The sequence below is a fragment of the Vidua macroura genome, chromosome 6 (genome assembly GCF_024509145.1).
Source record: "Vidua macroura isolate BioBank_ID:100142 chromosome 6, ASM2450914v1, whole genome shotgun sequence".
Taxonomy (NCBI): domain Eukaryota; kingdom Metazoa; phylum Chordata; class Aves; order Passeriformes; family Viduidae; genus Vidua; species Vidua macroura.
In genome coordinates this window covers 23,383,102-23,401,324 of record NC_071576.1, presented here as the reverse complement: position 1 = coordinate 23,401,324, position 18,223 = coordinate 23,383,102, and the positions used below count along the sequence as shown (strand labels likewise).

The following is an 18,223-nucleotide window of genomic DNA, read 5'->3' as shown; positions in this document are numbered from 1 at the left end:
CACATGGCTGCCAGATGAGTCTGCCCCTTATTACTCTTCTCTAAGGCCACCTCATCTCTTTTGGACATGCCATCCCTTCCCTGCAAATTCTGCCTCTCTGTCCACCAACAGAAGACATCAGAAGCCATCTGCTTACTTCCTCCTGATGTTTGTATTTTTCTGCCCCTCTTCAAGCAGATTTTATGCTTCTACTACACAAAGATGCTCCAGTCTCTCTCCCTAATTCTTGTCCAACTACACAGGGTAAAAAAAAGCCTACACCACCATCCTGCTCTCGGTGGTATTTCCCAATGTGATCTACACTGAAATACACCTCCCTCCAAGATACCCAGACACCAGCTAGATTGTAACTTCCTTCAGGAACAGGATAAATACCTCCAGGTTTAAGTGTGTGAAGCTCGCCTCTTTGATAGCCAGCTCCACATTATTATAAACAGAGTCTTTTCTCCTGCTTTTTTTATTAGTTCTTCCATGTTAAAAAACATAATGGTAACTTTCAGACCAGCTTCTGTACATGTCTCTGATGCACTTCTCTCTTTTATGGCTCAAGTACAATGGCAATCGCAGACATTAACATGCTTCTTTAGGATGAAATGTACATTTGCATGGCACCCAGCTGGAGGAACATGCTGCATCTCTTGCAAAGCTGGCTGCAGCCTGCCCAGAAACTCTGGGAAGGGGTGAGGGATGCCCAGAGTCTGCCTGCAGTCTCCTGCACATAGGGAAAAGAGGCAACAGGAGAGCCAGAGAGAGGAGGGATGGTTAAAGGCGGATGCTGGAGAGTGGGGGGTGAGGCAGGGCTTCTTTACGCCAGCTCTTTGGGGCAACCATTGCCTTTATACCCACTTCTGAAGCATTTAATGTATTGCTGAAAATATACAAATAAGCAAAAGTAAGATGTATGAGGGGGGCTGCTTGGTATTTCCTTGTTACCAGAGGCTTTTGGATGAATGGAGATACCTCTCTCCAAGGCACGGGAAGGAGTGTGTTGAGGTCACCCTGTGTCTCAGGCTCCTTCCACGTCTCTTCGTTCTCTGGATCTCATCCCCTCACAAACAGCACTCCCACCCCAAATTCTGCAGGGTTTGTCAGCCTTTTCTTTCCATCTCTCTTTGTGTGCAGGGCCCTGACCTAGCACAAGGAGTGGAATCCTTCAAGACCAGCACCCCTCCCAGGACACTTCTTAGGTAGAGATTTCCATTACAAATCTTTTGGGGGCCCGGCACTCTGGGACGGCAATCTTACGAGGGCTCTGACTTGGGATCATCATGGCAGTCACTATTAGCACAGAGAAAACCTTGCTGTCTCTACCAGCTTGCACCAACAATGGGAGAGATGGTGTGCAACCACCAGCCTGTCTTCCTCCTATGTTTCTGATTTGGGATAGAGCAGCAACTGGGATGTTCTCCTGTGGATCAGGGGTCTGTCTGCAGAGGGATGTAGAGAGCATGCTTGTTGGTCTTGTCCATGCTCTGTCCTCCTACTTCACTGCAGCTGAGGGGTCAGGCCACCCCATGGCACTGAAGTGAGAATGTTGTCCCCATCACAGGAGTCTGGCGACCCCACCAGGACTCTGGCCTCCCAGAAGCAGCAGCAGTCATTCCCTGGCACCATATTCCCTTTTCTCCCTGTGTGTACCCTTCATGGGCCAAGCCTGGGCAAGTGATGGATTTCCCAGCTGTGGGGCTGAGAAGGGAAGCTGTAGCCCCAGACTGGGGTTGTTGCACTAGCCCAGCAGCAGCATGTGGTTTCTCTCCTGCACATCTTCTACCAGGCAAATGTGCTCCTCCTTTTCCCAGCAGCCAGGCTGGTGCTCAATTCCCTGTTGTTAGATGGTCACATGTCACAGCCTCAGGGAGAACAGGGGTCTACTGTTTGTCTGAAAGAGGAAGAAACCTGCACAGGACATCCATGCTGGGGCCCTTGCTTGCTGTGCAAGCAGCCCTCGCAGGCGCTGGTGCTCTGTGCTCCGCAGGAAAGCTCAGTCCCAGAAGGGTCAGCAGCCAGGGATGGCAGTGACATGCAGGTGGCAGCTACACGTGGCCCCCTTTCGAGAGATAAGCAATCAGCGCTACCACCACCCCGATGTACACTCCTGTGCCAATGGTTATGGAGAGCGCGGCAAGGAAGAGAGCTCGGCGGGAAGCTGAACTGGCCAGATGAAAATCTCCTTTGGAGACAGCCTTGCTGGTCTGGAAGGAGAAGAAAAGCTTGTTGCTCACAGCTGTACCAACCCGGCCTTTAACCAGCATGCAGTTGTTTCATTACTGAGTCAAGTGCTTCTGGCCACTGCATCCCATGGAGGCTGGGAACAGACAGCAAGGTGTCTGTCAGTCTGGGAGTGCTCAGAACAGCAGTGCCACCTGCACACATTTCCCTGTGGATTTTGCCTCCAAGGGAAACATGGGCTTCAGCTACTTGTCTGAAAGCACCCATCTGGGCACACAGCCAGAGCTGTCAGTGGGTGGCTGGACTCTTTTAAGACCTCAGTGCATGGGATCATGGCTGTGGTACTGACCAGATATCAGTGCATCCTATACAGAGATGTAAGGAGAACTGCCTAGGCTTAGGGAGGTGACTCTTGATGGCATGATCTGTTGGTCCAGCTGTGCTGCCACCTGATTTTCCCTGCATGGGGTTTTCAGCTGAAGCCTATTGAAGGGCTGATGAAACCAGCAGTGGAGACAGATCCTCATCTCTCTGGAAAAGGATGGCAACTTCCAGCTTCTCTGAGTGCTCAGGGCATATTCCAATATCTCTTATTACCTACTACTTGAGTTCAAGTTGCCAGGTGGGCATCAGTGCATTCAATGTACAAAGACACCAAACAAAGATATGGTCCTTGCCTCAGTGAGTGAACAAAGGGGGTAGTTATAGAAAATGGAGTTAGATATAAATTGCCCCACCTACATCACCACATGGAGAGTGCACTGTGCTATCTTGCACTACGTGGAAAAATGTGAAATCAACTGCTCCTTGGGGTCCTAATCAATTAATGCTTCCCCTGCCTCTCACCAACTCTGTGCCAGGAACTCATGTAATATATTTTTCCACCTCTGTTTCTATCCTCTTGATTTAACTTCTTAATGCCTCTCTTCTTCTATTCTTCCTACAGCAGCATCTATGCAAATGTGGAGTAACTCCTCTGGCTCTGCATGAATTATTCTGAGTCAACAGTGATGTAAGTGAGCCCAGGCTCCAGGCCAAGCCCTCAGGGACACAGCAGCTCCTGTGAGCTCCAATGTGCATCAGAAACAAGTGCAAGAGAGGAGCTGTTGTGTGATATGGACACCAAGCTCCCCTTTGCGTCCAGCCTCCAGAGCAGCCTGGCTCCTGTGGCATAAGCTGCCTCAGTCTGGGTCATGGTGTAGAACCTTCACATTACTGGAGAATGGGAGGACAGGTGGTAAAATGCCATTTTCCTGAACCTGGCTGGAGGGTGAGAAGCTGGGCAATGGGCTAAGAGGAGCCCCAGTTCCCTAAATAACAGCCAGAAAGCCCAAAGGAAAAGCCTGACCTCCAGTAATCCACACCAGAACTGGAGGGGTTCCAACCCCACAACAATTGTGGAAACATCCAGGAGCACCCTTTATCTCAACCGTCAGAGTTATGGCCATGGCACAGAGATGAGCCTTAGATTCAGAAAGGTGTTGGTCACCTACATGGGCTGCTGAGGCTTTCAGGACCTCTGCTGTAACATTGGCACATGCAGGCAAGCAAAGGGATTCCTTACCCCTTGGGAGAAGTAGAAGGCAGCAATCCCCAGGGGCCAGAAGCAACACAGCATCGAGAAAAGGGCCAAGCCCAAGTGGTCCCGGGGGGGAAGCATCAGGAAATGATCCTCGCTTTCGCTGTCGCTGGAGGAGTCACTCTGCAAAACCAGATGGATTCAGCACATGCCCACCTCCCCGTGCCGCTCTGCAGGCTGCATCTCAGCACCTCGCCTCCCAGCTCCCACTCTCTCCTGGTCCTGTCACATGTTCTCATACAATTCCCACTGGCAAATTCAAGGAGTAAATTTCAAAAATATTTTAGACTCTTCAGTATGGTTTGATGAGGAACAACGTAGCTCAGCAAATTGGATTCTTGGTTCCCTGCCAGAGCAAATGCTGGGGGTCTGGGATTTCCCTGCATTAGAGAGAGTCTTAAACTGAAATATCTTCAGCTTTGGCAGAACTGACTGTTTGTCAGCTTAACCAAACTTAAACAGAGTGACTTATCCCCATTAGAGTCTAGGAGATCAATATCTTGCTAAACTAATTTAGGAAGTGAGGGAAAACATTTGAATTGAAGCCTCTGTTGCAGGGGCAGCATGCCCTGTCCTCTTAGTGAGTAACTGCTCAGTGGCTGTGGTGAGCCCTCTTGCCTTTGGGCACCTCTGGGCCAGCTTCAGACCACCCTGCAAGTGATGTGTCTTGGTGGGGAAAGGACGCAGAGGTGGGGAGATCCCTGCTGCCATCTGAACAGGCTACATCACCAACACCAAAAGAAGCAGAGCTATGCTGGGTCATCAGGCGTCAGCTCCAGTGAGCTCTGGGACCCTCTCCCACCTCTCAAGATCCTGGATGATGTTTCCCAGCCGTGGCACCACTGTTCAAGCCATAGTGGGGCACAGCACAGCAACGAGGCTGCTTTGTCAGCTCTCATTCTTCCTTGTGCAGGATTCATCCTGTCTTTATATATATATATAAAGCTTTCTCTCAGCTGCTGCCATCACACATGTGAATTTTGCTGTTATGCAAGAATTGCTGTTTCTCTTTAGCTCGAGTGCCACAGCAGCGGCAGGCTGCCCTTCTCAAAGCATTCCCATTTCCCAAGGGTCTCGCAGACACCCAGCTCCCTTTTGCTCCCAGCAGTAGGCAGCCAGGCTTCTCTTAGGGAAGCTGACCTCCTTCTGAGGTCAGCAGTGAGGAAAAAGGAGCAGAAGTGATAAGGAGGAAGAAAAAATAGTGGGTGCACAGGGAGGCTGGTGAGGCAGGAGATGGTAGGATTGGGGGTGGGGGGGGAGTTCTGGGTACAGAAAGGAGAATAATTTAACAAGAATTTGAGCCAATGTACAGAAAGAATGACCACAGGAGTTTAGTGCTATCCTACCTGTCCAAGCTCACCTCATACTCCTGGAGCTCCTCTTCCTCCACCTCATAGGAAACAGTTTGGATACGGATGTCACTCTCTACCAGGCAGGGCCCTTGTGCCTCTTGCCCTTCAGGAGCTTCAGATGAAGACTCTTTGCTTTCTGTAAAAGTGGTCTCGCAGCTTTCCATCTTGCTGTCCTTGGCCTTGAGAGCAGTCTCATCCTTCACAAGGATGAAACTGGGGCCGTACAAAGCTTCAACAGCCAGCTGCAGGGAACTGGCATCCAGCAGCTGGTGAGTCCTGGCACCACCAGTGTTTTGGAATATGTAGGAATACAGTTTCCCTTGGCAGCGATGACTGGGGTAGTCCTGGCTGTGATGCTGGTGGTAAGAATAGCTGCTGCGAAGGTGGCCATTGGATTTGGCCAAGAGCGGGTTTTGGAGCTCACGCACGCTTTCCATGCTGCTGGCAGTGGTGGTGGTGGGGAGATCCTGCAGGAGCAGAGGGGTGGGAGGGAGTAGGCTGTTATTTCAGCAAGGCAAGGGAGCAGAAAAGCACAGCCAATGTCAAGAGGCTAGTGGGAACAGAAAAAATTGGCAATACTGGAGAAAACAAGACCCCTCCCCACCTCTGAATGCTATCTCCCCAGGTGGTAGCAAGATAAGGATGCAACCCTGCAATAAGGTTATCTGATTCAGGCTGGATTAACATGAGGACTTGCTGTATCTATAATGCATCTTGGCCAAGTGCAGCCTGACAGGAAAGGACCTACTGCGTCTTTTCTGCTGGTTCATAATGTGTGCTGTGACAAAGACTGACAGCACAGAAGTAGATAAGAGACTGACAATCATTCAAGGAGCCTTCCTGACTTCCCAAAGTAGAGGGTTGCATGATGAATTATATCCCTGGACATTACACATACACCTAACTGGCTTTCAGGTGCACACGAAGTTCTCTAGGACTCATCCAAGCCTGAACTGGGGCTGAGGCAAGTGCAGTGAGCCACCAGGAGAAGCCAGGGGGCTGCTGTGAGGACATGGAGGTGGTGTTTAGGCTGGGGTGGGAGTGTTGGATGATCAGCCAGCTGTGAGGAGGAACTGAAAGATGTGGAGATTAAAGGGGAGACTCCATGGGGTTTGGTCCACTTAGAAATTATGGCATTTTAAGTAAATGATCCATCACATCAAAGTGCTGTTTAAACCAGCTCCACCCCTGGGTACAGTGGCAGCCAGACAGCCTTGGCTCTGGGCCACCAGCTTCAGAAAATGCTGAGTCCAAAGGAGATCCTCAGCTACAAATGTCAACATGGGTTTCTTCCTCAGGGAAATTCACCTTCCTCTCCCTTCCTCCATTTCAGAGTGCTGAAAGCTTGTACTGCTCTCATATTTTTTTCCCACGAAAATTTTTCAGATGAAATATTTCCACTCCTTTCCTTCAGAGGACCATTTACTATTTTGGCTTCCCAACCCACCTTGGAACAAAGAAAAAGTACAGTGAAATATGTGCATTCTCAGGACAGAGAAACAGTTACTTTGCCCTCTTCACTACCTAAGCCCCAGGTTTTACAGTCTCTTTAGCATTTTCCCAGCTCCCAGACCATGCCACCTTATGTGCCTTGCAACCTCAAATGTTCTTGTTCTCCTTAAGAGACCTGGGTCACTAACTCCTCTGCAGGATGCTATGCAGCAGGGTCACACTTCCTCCTGCTGTAAGAATCCCTGAGGTTTTCTGATAGACAGCACATCACATTGGCTTTAAATCTCAAGAGGGAAATATAAATAGAGAAACTGGAGACTTTAGAAACTGAAAAGCTCAAGTGGTCCTGTTTCCTTGGCCAAACTCTACAAGATCATGCAGATGGAGAGCTGTGCATGGTTTTAAATGGACCTGTCCATTGGCTTTGTTTGGGCAAAGCCATCACATTTTGGAAATCTATTCAGGAAAATGGAACTGCTAAAACATGCTGCTAAAACCCTGTGCATTTTGGTGAATGCCCTTCACTTCTCCCTTCCTAAAACCATTCCCTGCCTTCCACAGTCTCCCACCTTACTTATAAAGCTGGTAGTGGCTCGTGCAGCAGATGGCCATTACGTATATTCAAAATATTTAAGGGAGATGCATATTTATAGCAAAGACAGTTTTATTTTCTGCACAGATACAGAGAAGCTCAAAGCTACATCCCAGTTTTCAGACAAGGAAACCACAATCCTCTTCTTTGCTTACCTTAACATGCAAATTAGATTTCTAATAAAATAACATATTTTCTAACAAAACTGTAAGGAGAGACCAGTCACCAAGTGTTGTCATTTGAGAGCAGCAGCCAAAGCAGGAGCCCAGCACTAGCGAGAGAAAATTGACGGTTTTAGTTCAGCATCCACACCTTATTTCAAGAAATGATTCTGGCAGCAAGCTAGGGTAGGAAGGAATGGGATCTTGCTGAGAACTTCTGAAGGCAGTCAGTTTCAAATGTGTTGAAAAACACTAGCAGACAGACCTCGGGCAGGCTGCTGGCCACTGGGCAGCAGGTGCTGCCGGGGTGGAAGTTGCTGTGCTTTTCACTTTGGGTCCTCAGCAACAGGTTGGATAAAGAACAGAGCTGCACAGAAAAGCTGTATGTTCACAGCGGCTAGCGCTGGGAAACAAGAGAGTGGGAGGGGGAAAGAAGGGAAAGGAGCTGGGAGGAATTGGAAACCTAAAAGGCAGTTTGGGAGGTGCCAGGGAACGAGTGTGGGAAGAGTGCATCTATGCAGCTGGACTGCTGCTGTACATGGACTCTGTTGAGTCTTATGGGATGCTAGAAGGGCTAGTGGGGGATGTCTCACTGACCTGGGCTGTGGGGAAGAGGCAGCGAGGGCTTGCAGGCAGCAAACATCCTAGGGTGAACATACCTTGAGAAAGTAACAGTGTGGGTATCAAAAGAAATCACAGGAAAAAACTCCTGAAGTATGAGGAAGTCTGTGAATGCGGGCAGGGCAGGGCTGAGGCTTCATCCCAGGGAAGTGGGGTAAGCTCAAACCTTTCTGGTCCCTCAGATTGTCCTGGAGCTGTCCTTAGAGCAGAGGCAGGATCTTGGAGCTGCTGCACAAAGCATGGACAGGGCAGGGCTACAGCTAGAAGGATTTAGCTTGTGCTAGTCCTGTACCCTCTGGAATTTAAAAATATTTACCTGTACTAAAGTCTCTTTTCCTTGCTGCCTTCCACTCTTGGGCGTTGGGGCTCATGCTCTCCCTGGGAGACTGCAGGGACAAAGGGAAAAGTGAAGAAGAAAATCTCACAGTGCTTCTGATAAATAAGCAAAGGAGCCACCAACTGCATCCTTTGTGCCCAGTCCTGGCATTTGTCAGCAGTGGGGAGGGGTCAATGAGGGCCAGTGTCACAACACACTTGCAGCAGTGTACTCAGCCCTGCTTGAAAGCAGCCAGGCTGAAACCTTCCTCTCCAATAATGGTGAAGATGTGAAAGGGTTCCAGTACCAGAAGTGTTAGAGATGCTTCCCACTCCTCAGTCACCAAGATTGGCACATCACATAGAGGCCGTGTACCGAATGATCTGGGTTTGCTGGTGTAGACAAGGGCCATCAAGCCTCTAGAGATGACATTAGAGAGAAAATGGCAGAGAGGGTGAGGACCAGCCCTGCATGCACATGTGCAGGGAAGGGGAGAGTCGGACCAGCCCTGTCCCCAAACCCCATTAGGGTTATCTGAATCCTACAGGGAATTTAGCCACACAGGGACTTAAAAAGGGAAGCCTAGTAATAAAATACACGTGATGATAAAGAAAGACTGTTAATAACGTGGCTTGGGGAAAGAGGAATGTAGTCAGAAAATGAAAGCAAGAAAGCAGTAAAAGACAAAATTGTCAAAGAGTGGCCATTCTCTGTCTTTATTATCAGCAAGACTGGATAGGGTGCATATCCATCAGCCCCATGGGGCTATCTGGGCAGTACTGGCAGCAGGTAACAGTGGTGAGATGCTGTGAGGTGCACGGGGGGATGCACACACACAGAGGTGCTGCGAGGTGCACGGGGAGGATGCACACGTGCAAGCACACACACACAACTTGGGCACACCTGGGAGGAGGCAGACTGCGGTGCCCTAGTTGAGCTGAACCATTGCTGCAGCTCTACTGCTGCCTGACAGCTGCTGGCTCCCTACCGAACCGCCTCCCCCTGTGCACGGCTGCTCCTGTAACCAGCTGGCTGAGCGGGCCCCCACACTCCCCAGCCTGGTTGCAGCAGTCCCCAGCAGAGTGGGAAATGCACAGCTGTGTTGTGTACTCTCAGCTTCTTAAGGCGAGTACTGGGTAAAACGAGCCAAAATAAGGCATGAAAATAAAGAGGTAGCAAATTTAGCTTTGTATTTCACAAATCTCACCTCCACACCACATCCCCTGAGGCAGTTCGCAGAGGGACTCTTGGCACAGATGCCAGCTATGATAAGCCAGCTAATGATGAATTAAGTAGCTGTTCCAGGAATCAATCATCATTTAATTGCCCTGTCAAGCAAACACTCTGCCTTGCTTCCCGGGCTCATTAGCAGGTTGTGGCTGTGGTGCATGTCCCCAGACTCCAGAATGAGAAGGTTAGCCCACCCTGGCTGAAGGCTTTCCCCTTCAGGACAGCACCGGGGAGGTCGGTGCCCTCAGGTACTGGTGTCCTACTGCACTGCTATCCCCTGGCTGGTCTGAGGGCAGGGGACAGTGTGAATGCCTGTTCCCAATCCAGCTGATGTTAAGCAGCACCGTGGCCAGGTACAACTGCCATCACCCCAGGATAGATGTGGACCCACTCCTGATGGAAGAGGAAAGCATAGGAGATTTGTCCAGCACTTGTCCCTGAGCCCAGACCTTCCTAGAAGCTCTCAGGATGTGCTTTGGACCTTCTAAACAGAGGCCCAGGTCCAGTCAGGACACAGTACCTCTGCCTCAGGGCATCAAGCTTGTGATTCTGACAAAGAGAAAACCATCTCACAAAAGCTGCTGAGAAGCAAAGGCACAGCACTGCCTGAGCAGCTGTCATTTTGGAAAGGGGGGGTGAAGGAAGGGCTGTGAGAGCTCATGGACCAAGCCCTCTCTCAGCCATAGGAGCCCGTGCAGCAGCATGGATCCCTGGCATGTCTCAGCCCTGAGCCCTGCAGGGTGAACCACAGCTCAAGGGGAGAAGGAAGTGCTTTCATCAGCTCCACAGACATGACTGCAGAAAGCAGTTTCACTCCAGCCAACACTGAAGCACTCCCATGGATGCTCGTCCAACACTGCTGATTCTGGCTTGGGCACAGCACAAGCATGTTGATTGAGGGCCTGTTCATCCCCAGGGTGTCATAAAGCCTTCACCAGTCCTGGAAAAGGTTGCTGTGGCACGAGCATCAGGTGAGGTGGCCTGGGGGCTGGAAAGGTCAGAGGGGTGATGTGGGGGAGGCAGGTCTCAGTGTGGGGCAGGAGGGAAGGGTGGTGAGACATGATGGCCCCAATGGGGCTGGTGGAGATGGTACCCAGAGAAACAAAAGAGCACAGTAGGGGCAGCAGTGGGAAGGCAAGTGGTGGGCAAGAAGCATGGGGCAGGGGAAGCAAAGTGACATCTGAGTCAGACAGAGAGCTGGACCCTGGCCACCAACAAAGAGAAGAAAAGGACTAGGAAGCTGCTGGAGGGGAAAGAATTGGTGAAGACCAGGAGGGAAGGAAGAAGGTGACACAAAGCCTGGACTTGGATTAGAAGGAGGATAGCTGAGGCATTTGTGATGTAGAGAATCTGATTCACACCTTTGATACAGCTGGTTTGATAGAGCTGGAAAGGAGTGAATAAAATGTTTGTTCTGATCTCCTGACAGGTGGAAAGCCAGTACCAAAGGGCTGCTGGCTCCAACAGAGACTAAATTGCTCTGAGAATTGGGATGCGATGGGCCGCTTTTCAAGGATCACAAGTCAAATTGGGCAATTTCCAGGTGGAAATCGGGTTTTTATTGTCTCTGATAAAAATGTTTCTCTGCAGCAGTGCTCTGACCCATCTATGCTCAGAACTAGGGTGCTGCTCCTAATGGTAGGGAGCAGCAAATCCATCCCTGGGGCTGGCAGGTAAGAGCCAGGCTGGTTTTGGAGAAGCCATTCCAGGGGCTCTCCAGGGCTGGGGCTCCCACCCCTCCCGGTCCCCAGCTCTGGTACCAGGTATCTGGACACACTGACCGTGCCCACATGAACAGGGGAGCAGTGGAAACTCCATCGCCTCCAAGTAGGATCCCCATAACTCTCAGCTTCACACCGGGAGTGCCTGCACACAGGCTGTGCGGCGCCTGCAGGGTGGTCGTGGCTGCCGTGTCCCCCGCCTCGGCCGCGTCCGGCGCTCGCCAGGCGGCCACCAGGTGTCCCCGGCGCGCTGCGCAGCGCCCACCGCACAGCCCCGCACAGCCCCGCACAGCTCCGCACCCCCCGCACAGCCCCGCACCCTCCGCACAGCCCGAACAGTCCCGCACCCTCCGCATAGCCCCGCACCATCCGCGCCGCCCGCACAACCCCGCACAGCTCCGCGCCGCCCGCACAGCCCTCCACCACCCGAACAGCCCCGCACAGGCGCACCGCCTCGGCCGCGGGGCCCAGCCGCTCCCGACCCTCAGCGTCGCGGGGCCGGGACGGCGCCTGCGGGCGAAGCCTGGGTCCGGTGCCTCTACGTCCAAATCGCTGGGCACGCTACGGCGCCCCAGCACCCCATGGCTGGAGTTGGCTCGTCTAGCGTGAGCACGGCGCCGGCCCGGGGTCTGAACTCACCGAGCTTGCCGGGATGCACCTCGCCGTGCCCCTCAGCACGAGAGGTACGGGAAGGGCTCATGGAAGCATGGATGATGATGGAAATAAAGCACATGGTGGTGTGGCTGGCTAGGTGTATAATTAGCAGGTTTGGACTCTCTCAGCATGCCCTTTTTTAAGCTGGAGACGCAAACAAGTAAATAAGGCTGCTGTTGGAAATTTCTGCAGGTTGTCCTGTGTACAGGGAACCAGGGAGGAGAGTGGGCAGTGTCAGGGGGCTGCTCCTGCGGCTGGCCCGGAGCTGGAGGGCAGCAGAGTGGCCATGGGGTGCCCAGCTGAGGCAGAGCAGAGTGGGTGACCTGACTGGTAGCACTGAGCCAGGGAAGTGGACCAGGAGAGGATCAGGGATGGGCAAGTTCTGAAGGTTCCAACAACCACAATGGGACAGTCCTCTCAGCCTCAGAGCACTCCTGATGGGTTTACACCCAAACAAACAGTAGCCCTGCAGCATCTTCAACAAGAAGCCCCTGTGAGGGGCTTTAAAGTGGCACATGACACCAAACAAAACTGATGGACTGCTCTCACCAGAGACTTCTTCGCTTTCCTGTATGGGGACCCAGCAGGGTTGCTGGGAGGCAGTGGAGGTCAGGGCAATGACTCCCAGGTGTCGCTGCTGGGACTGTCAGCATCTCCAGCCCTTTGAGGCATTAACCAGTGAAGACACTTTTGGAAGCTGTTGGGCTCTCACTTCTCATCTGAGCCAAAAAATAAAAGTCGAGGATCAGAGGAGATTAATTCCCCTGCCTGCTATAGCATCTAAGTCACTGTCCTGGAGAAACATGAGCTCAAACTGGGTCTGGGCTTCAACCTTCTCTTCCTCAGCTCAGGACCATCCTAAGAAATTACACTAAGACTGCTCTCTGAAGAGAGGGATGTTGGCATTCTGCCCTCAGTGTAGAAAACCTACTTAGAAAAATCCATGTACGCAGAGCCACTGAGAGCCAAACTCACTGACACCTGGGCTCCAATGCTTCCAGCACAAAGGCAGCCCAACCCCTCGCCTGAGGTCAGGCTCCTTGCTCAGAGTGCCCAAAGGGACAAGTATCCCACTAGCCTACTCACAGAGGTCCTTCAAGATGTGTTTTCTATCAAGACATTCTCTCTCCTGCTGGAAGATGCACAGAAGCTCTTGCTGGCAGATTGTAATTTTGCTCATGGCTGATTTTCCTCTGCTAATGACTACAGTCCTCAATTTCACATCAGGTTTTCTCTATCACTATTTATACCCAGTATTGAACTGAACACAATGGTTATCCTAAATGTCTTCATGCTCTTCTCCAAGTAGGCAGTTTTACTCATACCCTTTTCTCCAGTCCCATTATCTCTGCTTCAAGGCTCTTCTGCTCATGAGGTCCCACAGGCCATTCATGGCTGTTTTTACTATGGGACCCTGCACCCCATCCCCCCCAGAGACCACTCTGAGAGCATCAATACCCTGTGCTGGAGTAGACCTGTGCCTCATCCTCCCCTCCAGGACCAACCATGTTCCCTTTTGCCCTGCAGCCCAGCCTGGGACCATGTGCAGGTCTGCATCCCAGGGATGATCGCCCTTCAACATCTTGCACAGAAGGGGTCAGGCAGATGGGACCTGGCTTTCTTCCAGGTGAGAGACTTGCACCATCCGAGACCAAAATGGGGACAGGGACATACTCGAGGTAGCAGCAGTTGTTGGGGGCACAGAAAGATGTCTTCCCCTTCACAGCTGTGGCTTGCTGATAGAGTGGCTTAGCCACAGCACCTAACTCCATCCTCACATCTCCCTGAAAATCACCCTCTTATCAATTGAAGCTGGCAATGTAAAGCGTCTATTAAGGACTGCTCATTTGTCTCTGTTTAGAACATATCCGTACTCAAATGATTCATTAGCACCCTGAAGGCTAGCGCATGCAGCACCCTCCTTTCCCTATTGCCCTGTTTATTTTATCCATGTCTCTCTGCCTTCAGTTCAGGGCTATTTCCACCTTGCTTACTGTGTCCTGATTCTCCTGGGGTTCACAAGACTCCTCTGTAGTTCAGATGTTTAATTCATCTGCCAATGATCTACCCTCTCTTTAAAAATGAACTTAAGTTGTTGAGACGACACCTTTCCAGCTTTTCCAAACCCTAAGTTTCCAATTATCAGCAGTAAGATGACTTCCTGGTCCAGCAAATAAGTGGATTGCTGTCTCCCCATCTGGCAAACATCTGCAGGCCCAGACAAACTTCAAGGTGTTAAAATATTACTAAGGTCAAAAAGTAAAATCCAAACAAGATGTTGAGAGTCCCTTCCATATTCCAAAATTCTATATTGCCAAAGAATACTCAAGTGGAGATGTGCCCTCTGAGTTTGAGGAGGGGCAGTTCACACTGGTTTATTCTATTGTCAGGAATATAATGAGAGGAAAGGCAGCAGCTGCCCCCAGCCATCCCACAAGCCTTGTCCACCACAGTATCAGACTCCAAGATGATGCAGAGGATAGTGCTAAATTTTCTTCCATATAGTATGGAAACACATGGCATTGAATCTCTGATGTGCCTTGGGCCAATTTTTCACACCAGCTGTTGAGCTTCCAGACACACAGCTTAGGGACAAATCCTGCAACCAACTCTGGTTTTCAAAATATACCCGAAGTGTTTTACTCCAAAAGGAAGCTGGTTTAAGTGATGCACCCAAGAAACACTGGGGATCATTGTAGCCTTCCCTTCCAGGCTGAGCAAAGTGTTTGATTTGCTGCCTTTTTCACTTGACAGGGAAACTGCCACAGAAAGACAATTTGGAGGAAACCTGTAACAATTTTTTTCCCCTTTTTAATGCTGTGCCTTGGCCCTTCACTCAGAAAAGCCAATCATTTGCCCATCTCCAACTCTACAAATGGAGAAATTCTGTCTGAAGATGTTGCCTGAAATTACCACCCTGAAAGCAGCAATGCAGTTGCAGCTCCTGCAAGTGGTAGCTGCCAGTCACAGGCTCAGGTCCAGACCTTTAGAAACTAGGCAGAAAAAGGGGAGCAGAAAGGGCAGAGCTTTGGACTACCTAGTGAAGTCAAAGATGGTCCTGGGAAGATGTGAGTATGTCCCAACACAAGCAGAGGGTCTGTGAGGGGGGCAGAAAAACCAAAATGGCCTGAAGTGCCCATGCCCATGCCAGGGGCCCACAGACTGCTCTGCCATAAGCTCCTGAGCCGGCCAGGATTGGCCCTTTTGGGGCTTCCTTCAGGGAGCTTGTAGGTGGTAGAGGGAGATTTTAAGGGCAAATTTTTTTCTGAGTACTTGGTCACTTCTCTGCAAGTGATGGTGATGTCTGCAGGCTGGGCTGAGGGCATGAAGGAGTTGGGTACCATGCAAAAGCAGGGATCTGCTGTACAAATCCACCGTGCTAGAGCTGCAGCAAATTACTCATTCTTTAATAATGGTGTTTATTACCTGCCTCTGACGGTGGCTCAGGGAGACAAAGTGAAGTGGATTCAGCTCCCCAAAGCTTTAGCTCTGCCAGCTGTTTTTATGACACAAGAAACTTTTCCCAGAGAAATGCAGTCACTGCATTTTGGCTGGGGTAATTTCTTCTCATGACAATCTACAAAGTAACCAGCAACTATCCCTCAGAGACCAAAGCTATTCTTTCCCTTGCGCGTGGCAGGCAGGCTCAGACCCCACTTCTCTGGTTTCCCCTGGTATTTATATAGCGCTACCTTCCTCCTGGGAAAAAGGTTTTTACTGGTGGCAGATCCAAGCTAAATGAAAGGGGAATTTATCTTTTTTAGAAGCAAAGGAAGCAGCCCGGTAAAATGGATTTGGGAGAGCAGCGTGGCTTTTGTGAAACCCGCAGCAGCTTTGGAGAAGGAATTATAAACAGGCACTGGGTAGAGAAGGAAAGTGCTTCCCATTGAAACTCCTTGAACGAGTGGCTTTTTCCCCCAGACACAAAATGGGAGGTCATCCTCAGGGCTACAGGGAGATGGTGCTGCTCAGGGAAGTCGTGTCGTTGGCACAAGTCACGGCACCCTCAACAGCTGTATGTACCGAGGTCCCCGGACTGTTCCCCTGCCCAGCTGCATCCCGCGGATGACCGGCAGTGGCGTGGCTCCCGCCGGCTGCTGAGGCTTCTCAGAAGAAGAAAACCACCCCCAAACTTCAGCCGGTGGCTGAGCTGCCACCCGGGGAGGGAGTCCTGAAGGCAGGCTGGGTCCAAGGTGTCATTGCAATTGCTCCGACATATCTGGCCTCCAAAACTTTGGTTGAAATCCTTACATTTTGGCCACGCCAGAGCCTCTGACGAGATAATTTGTCCTGGTTTCTCCAGGTTGTAGCCTTTCATTTTTACATTCCCCAACGTATTTTTCTGACCCCTCTGGCGCCACTCGAGCTCGGCGCGAGGCTGCCTTTCCCTGGGGACGTGCTGCCACCCCACTGGAGCAGCCTGGGGACCCCGGGGACGAGCTCCAGAACCCCCCGGGAATGCCGACCCGCCCGGGTGCCAGCGGGGGTGCCCCCACCCGAGAGCCGTACGCGGGTCCTTACCTGCGTGTCGAGGAAGGGCTCACCCGCCAAGTTGGAGCACCGGCGGCAGGAGTGGAGAGGCGGCGGCTGGCATGACGGCGGCCGGCAGCGGCTCGGCGGCCCCGCCGCGGCCTGTGGCCGGGTGGGCGCCCGGCGGCCCTGCGGCGGGCCCGGCCGCGGAGAGCGGCGGGAGCGGCGGAGCCCCGGCCGGTGCCGGCGTGCGGCAGCGCAGAGGCACGGCGCGGTGCCGGCGGGGAGCGGCGCAGCGCTCCGGCTGCAGCCGGACCGCGCTTCACCTCCGCGCCCGCAGAGCCGCGCTCGCCCGCTGGTGCGATCAGCGGCTCGAGGGCTGGCTGAGGGGAGCCGCGCCGCTGCTCCCGACGTGACTGCTTCTCCTGCTGCTTCCGATAACACGGCACAAACTCTCTCCTTTCTCTTCGGATCGCTGCATTTCCCAGGGCGCAGCCCTTCCCACTCCTCCAGCAGGGGAAAGACCCAGTGCCAGTGAGCAGAGTTTAAAGGAAAAGGATAAAAGCGATTTCTCGCTGCCCGAGCCGGTGCTGAGGGGGCAGGCAGCCCGGCCTGGGGGCTGCCCCCCAGGGACAGCCAGCTCGTTTGCTGGCTCAGTCAGGTATTTTTATGCCCTTCTCCGTTAAGAATCAGGGTGGCAGGCTGATTTGCCCCACACACATCTGGGCATCATTCTGATTAGTGGAGGTAACCCGGATTTGCACCAGCACGGCAAGAGTCAAGACCACAGCCCCAAGAGCCCATTCTTCTGGAGCCCGTTCCCCCCCCACTCCCTCAAATGTCCCGGGAAGCTCGTAATGCTCCCTCACGTTTCGACATCTCCCTGAGCCCTGTACCGATGCCCTGCAGTTCCTAAACTCCCTAGATGTTCCCCTAATAGTTTTCCCCACCTCAGGACCACCCAGCACCGAGAGGACTGTTGGCAGATACACACGCAGCTGGAGCCTGGTCTAGCCACAGCGACCTGCTTGAGCGACAGAGAGCCTCCTGCCTTCAGCCATCCTCGGTGCTGCTTTGCCAGGAGCAGTCCGTGACAGCAGACCAGGTGCGACCCACGGCCGCCCGTGTCCACCAGCAATACTACCCAGCTGTCACCCTCTGCAGCCCACAGTGAGGCTCCCTTGGGACTACGCTGTGTCTTCTCAGAACAACGTGACTTTCTGAAGGTCCGGGCTTGTCTCTAACACCTCCCAGCTTCTTCCAGGAGCTGAACTGACAGCTGATGGGCTATGTACCACGGCAGCTGGGTCTAAAGGTCCCACTACCCACGGGGCTGGGGCACTGGCTAGGGAAGGAGATGGGAAGGGCAGCCTCCTCTCTGCTCCAGCTCTCTCAGATAGCTGCACGTCTTTCCAGTAGCAGCAGAGACGCCCTTTTGCAAAGCTGAAAGGCCTGAATTATGCGGGCTAACAACAGCACTGAGTGCATGTGTTCCCCAAAGAAGCAGTGACAGGTGGCCAGCTTTCCCTCCCTGGGAGTAATATCTGTGTCCCACTGTTGGCAACCCCCAACAGGTCCTGGGAGGATTTGAGCCCAGAATGCTAGCCCCAGGCTGGGGCCTCAGGAGGGAAGCTCTCTTTGAGGATGTCAGCAGAGCACTCTGCTATGATCAGACTAATCTCCAGGGAAAACAAGTCCCTGTGGCCAGACACAGCCAGCATAGCTTGAGGGGAATCAAAGAAGGAAACAGTTGTCCCCGTGTCCCTAGGGAGTGGGACAGACAGGAAAGGGCTAGGGGAACAGTAAGGAAGTTTTGCATCTCTGCCATCCTAGGTCTGTCAATCCAGATTAGAAGAAGACTTTGGAAGTGGCCTCGGGATGTGACTTGGGACACAGGAACAGAGCG

General features: G+C 52.2%; 1 protein-coding gene across 3 annotated transcripts; it reads right to left on the bottom strand.

Annotated features, from left to right (window-relative positions):
- Positions 1–441: 441 nt before the first annotated feature.
- SYNDIG1L (synapse differentiation inducing 1 like) lies at positions 442–16,504 on the bottom strand. Of its 3 annotated transcripts, XM_053980301.1 has the most exons (5): positions 16,369–16,442; positions 12,397–12,566; positions 5,109–5,567; positions 3,734–3,871; positions 442–2,192 (listed from the first exon to the last, which is right to left on the bottom strand). In XM_053980301.1, exons 3-5 carry the CDS (start codon positions 5,535–5,537, stop codon positions 2,034–2,036), a joined length of 726 nt encoding a protein of 241 aa, XP_053836276.1. In that variant the 5' UTR covers positions 5,538–5,567; positions 12,397–12,566; positions 16,369–16,442; the 3' UTR covers positions 442–2,033. The 3 variants fall into 3 exon arrangements, with proteins under 3 accessions (XP_053836276.1, XP_053836279.1, XP_053836277.1); XM_053980304.1 differs by lacking the exon at positions 12,397–12,566 and having other exon boundaries at positions 16,369–16,504; XM_053980302.1 differs by lacking the exons at positions 12,397–12,566; positions 16,369–16,442 and adding an exon at positions 11,644–11,663.
- Positions 16,505–18,223: the final 1,719 nt, after the last annotated feature.

Bases quoted from the DNA above. Each gene is read 5' to 3' on its own strand.
- SYNDIG1L (XM_053980304.1), bottom strand. From the start codon at position 5,537: ATGGAAAGCGTGCGTGAGCTCCAAAACCCGCTCTTGGCCAAATCCAAT. The intron at 3,872-5,108 runs GTGAGCTTGGAC...CTGGTTTTGCAG, and splicing joins AGGAGCTCCAGGAGTATGAG to AGTGACTCCTCCAGCGACAG. The intron at 2,193-3,733 runs GTAAGGAATCCC...TTCTCCTTCCAG, and splicing joins CCTTCTACTTCTCCCAAGGG to ACCAGCAAGGCTGTCTCCAA.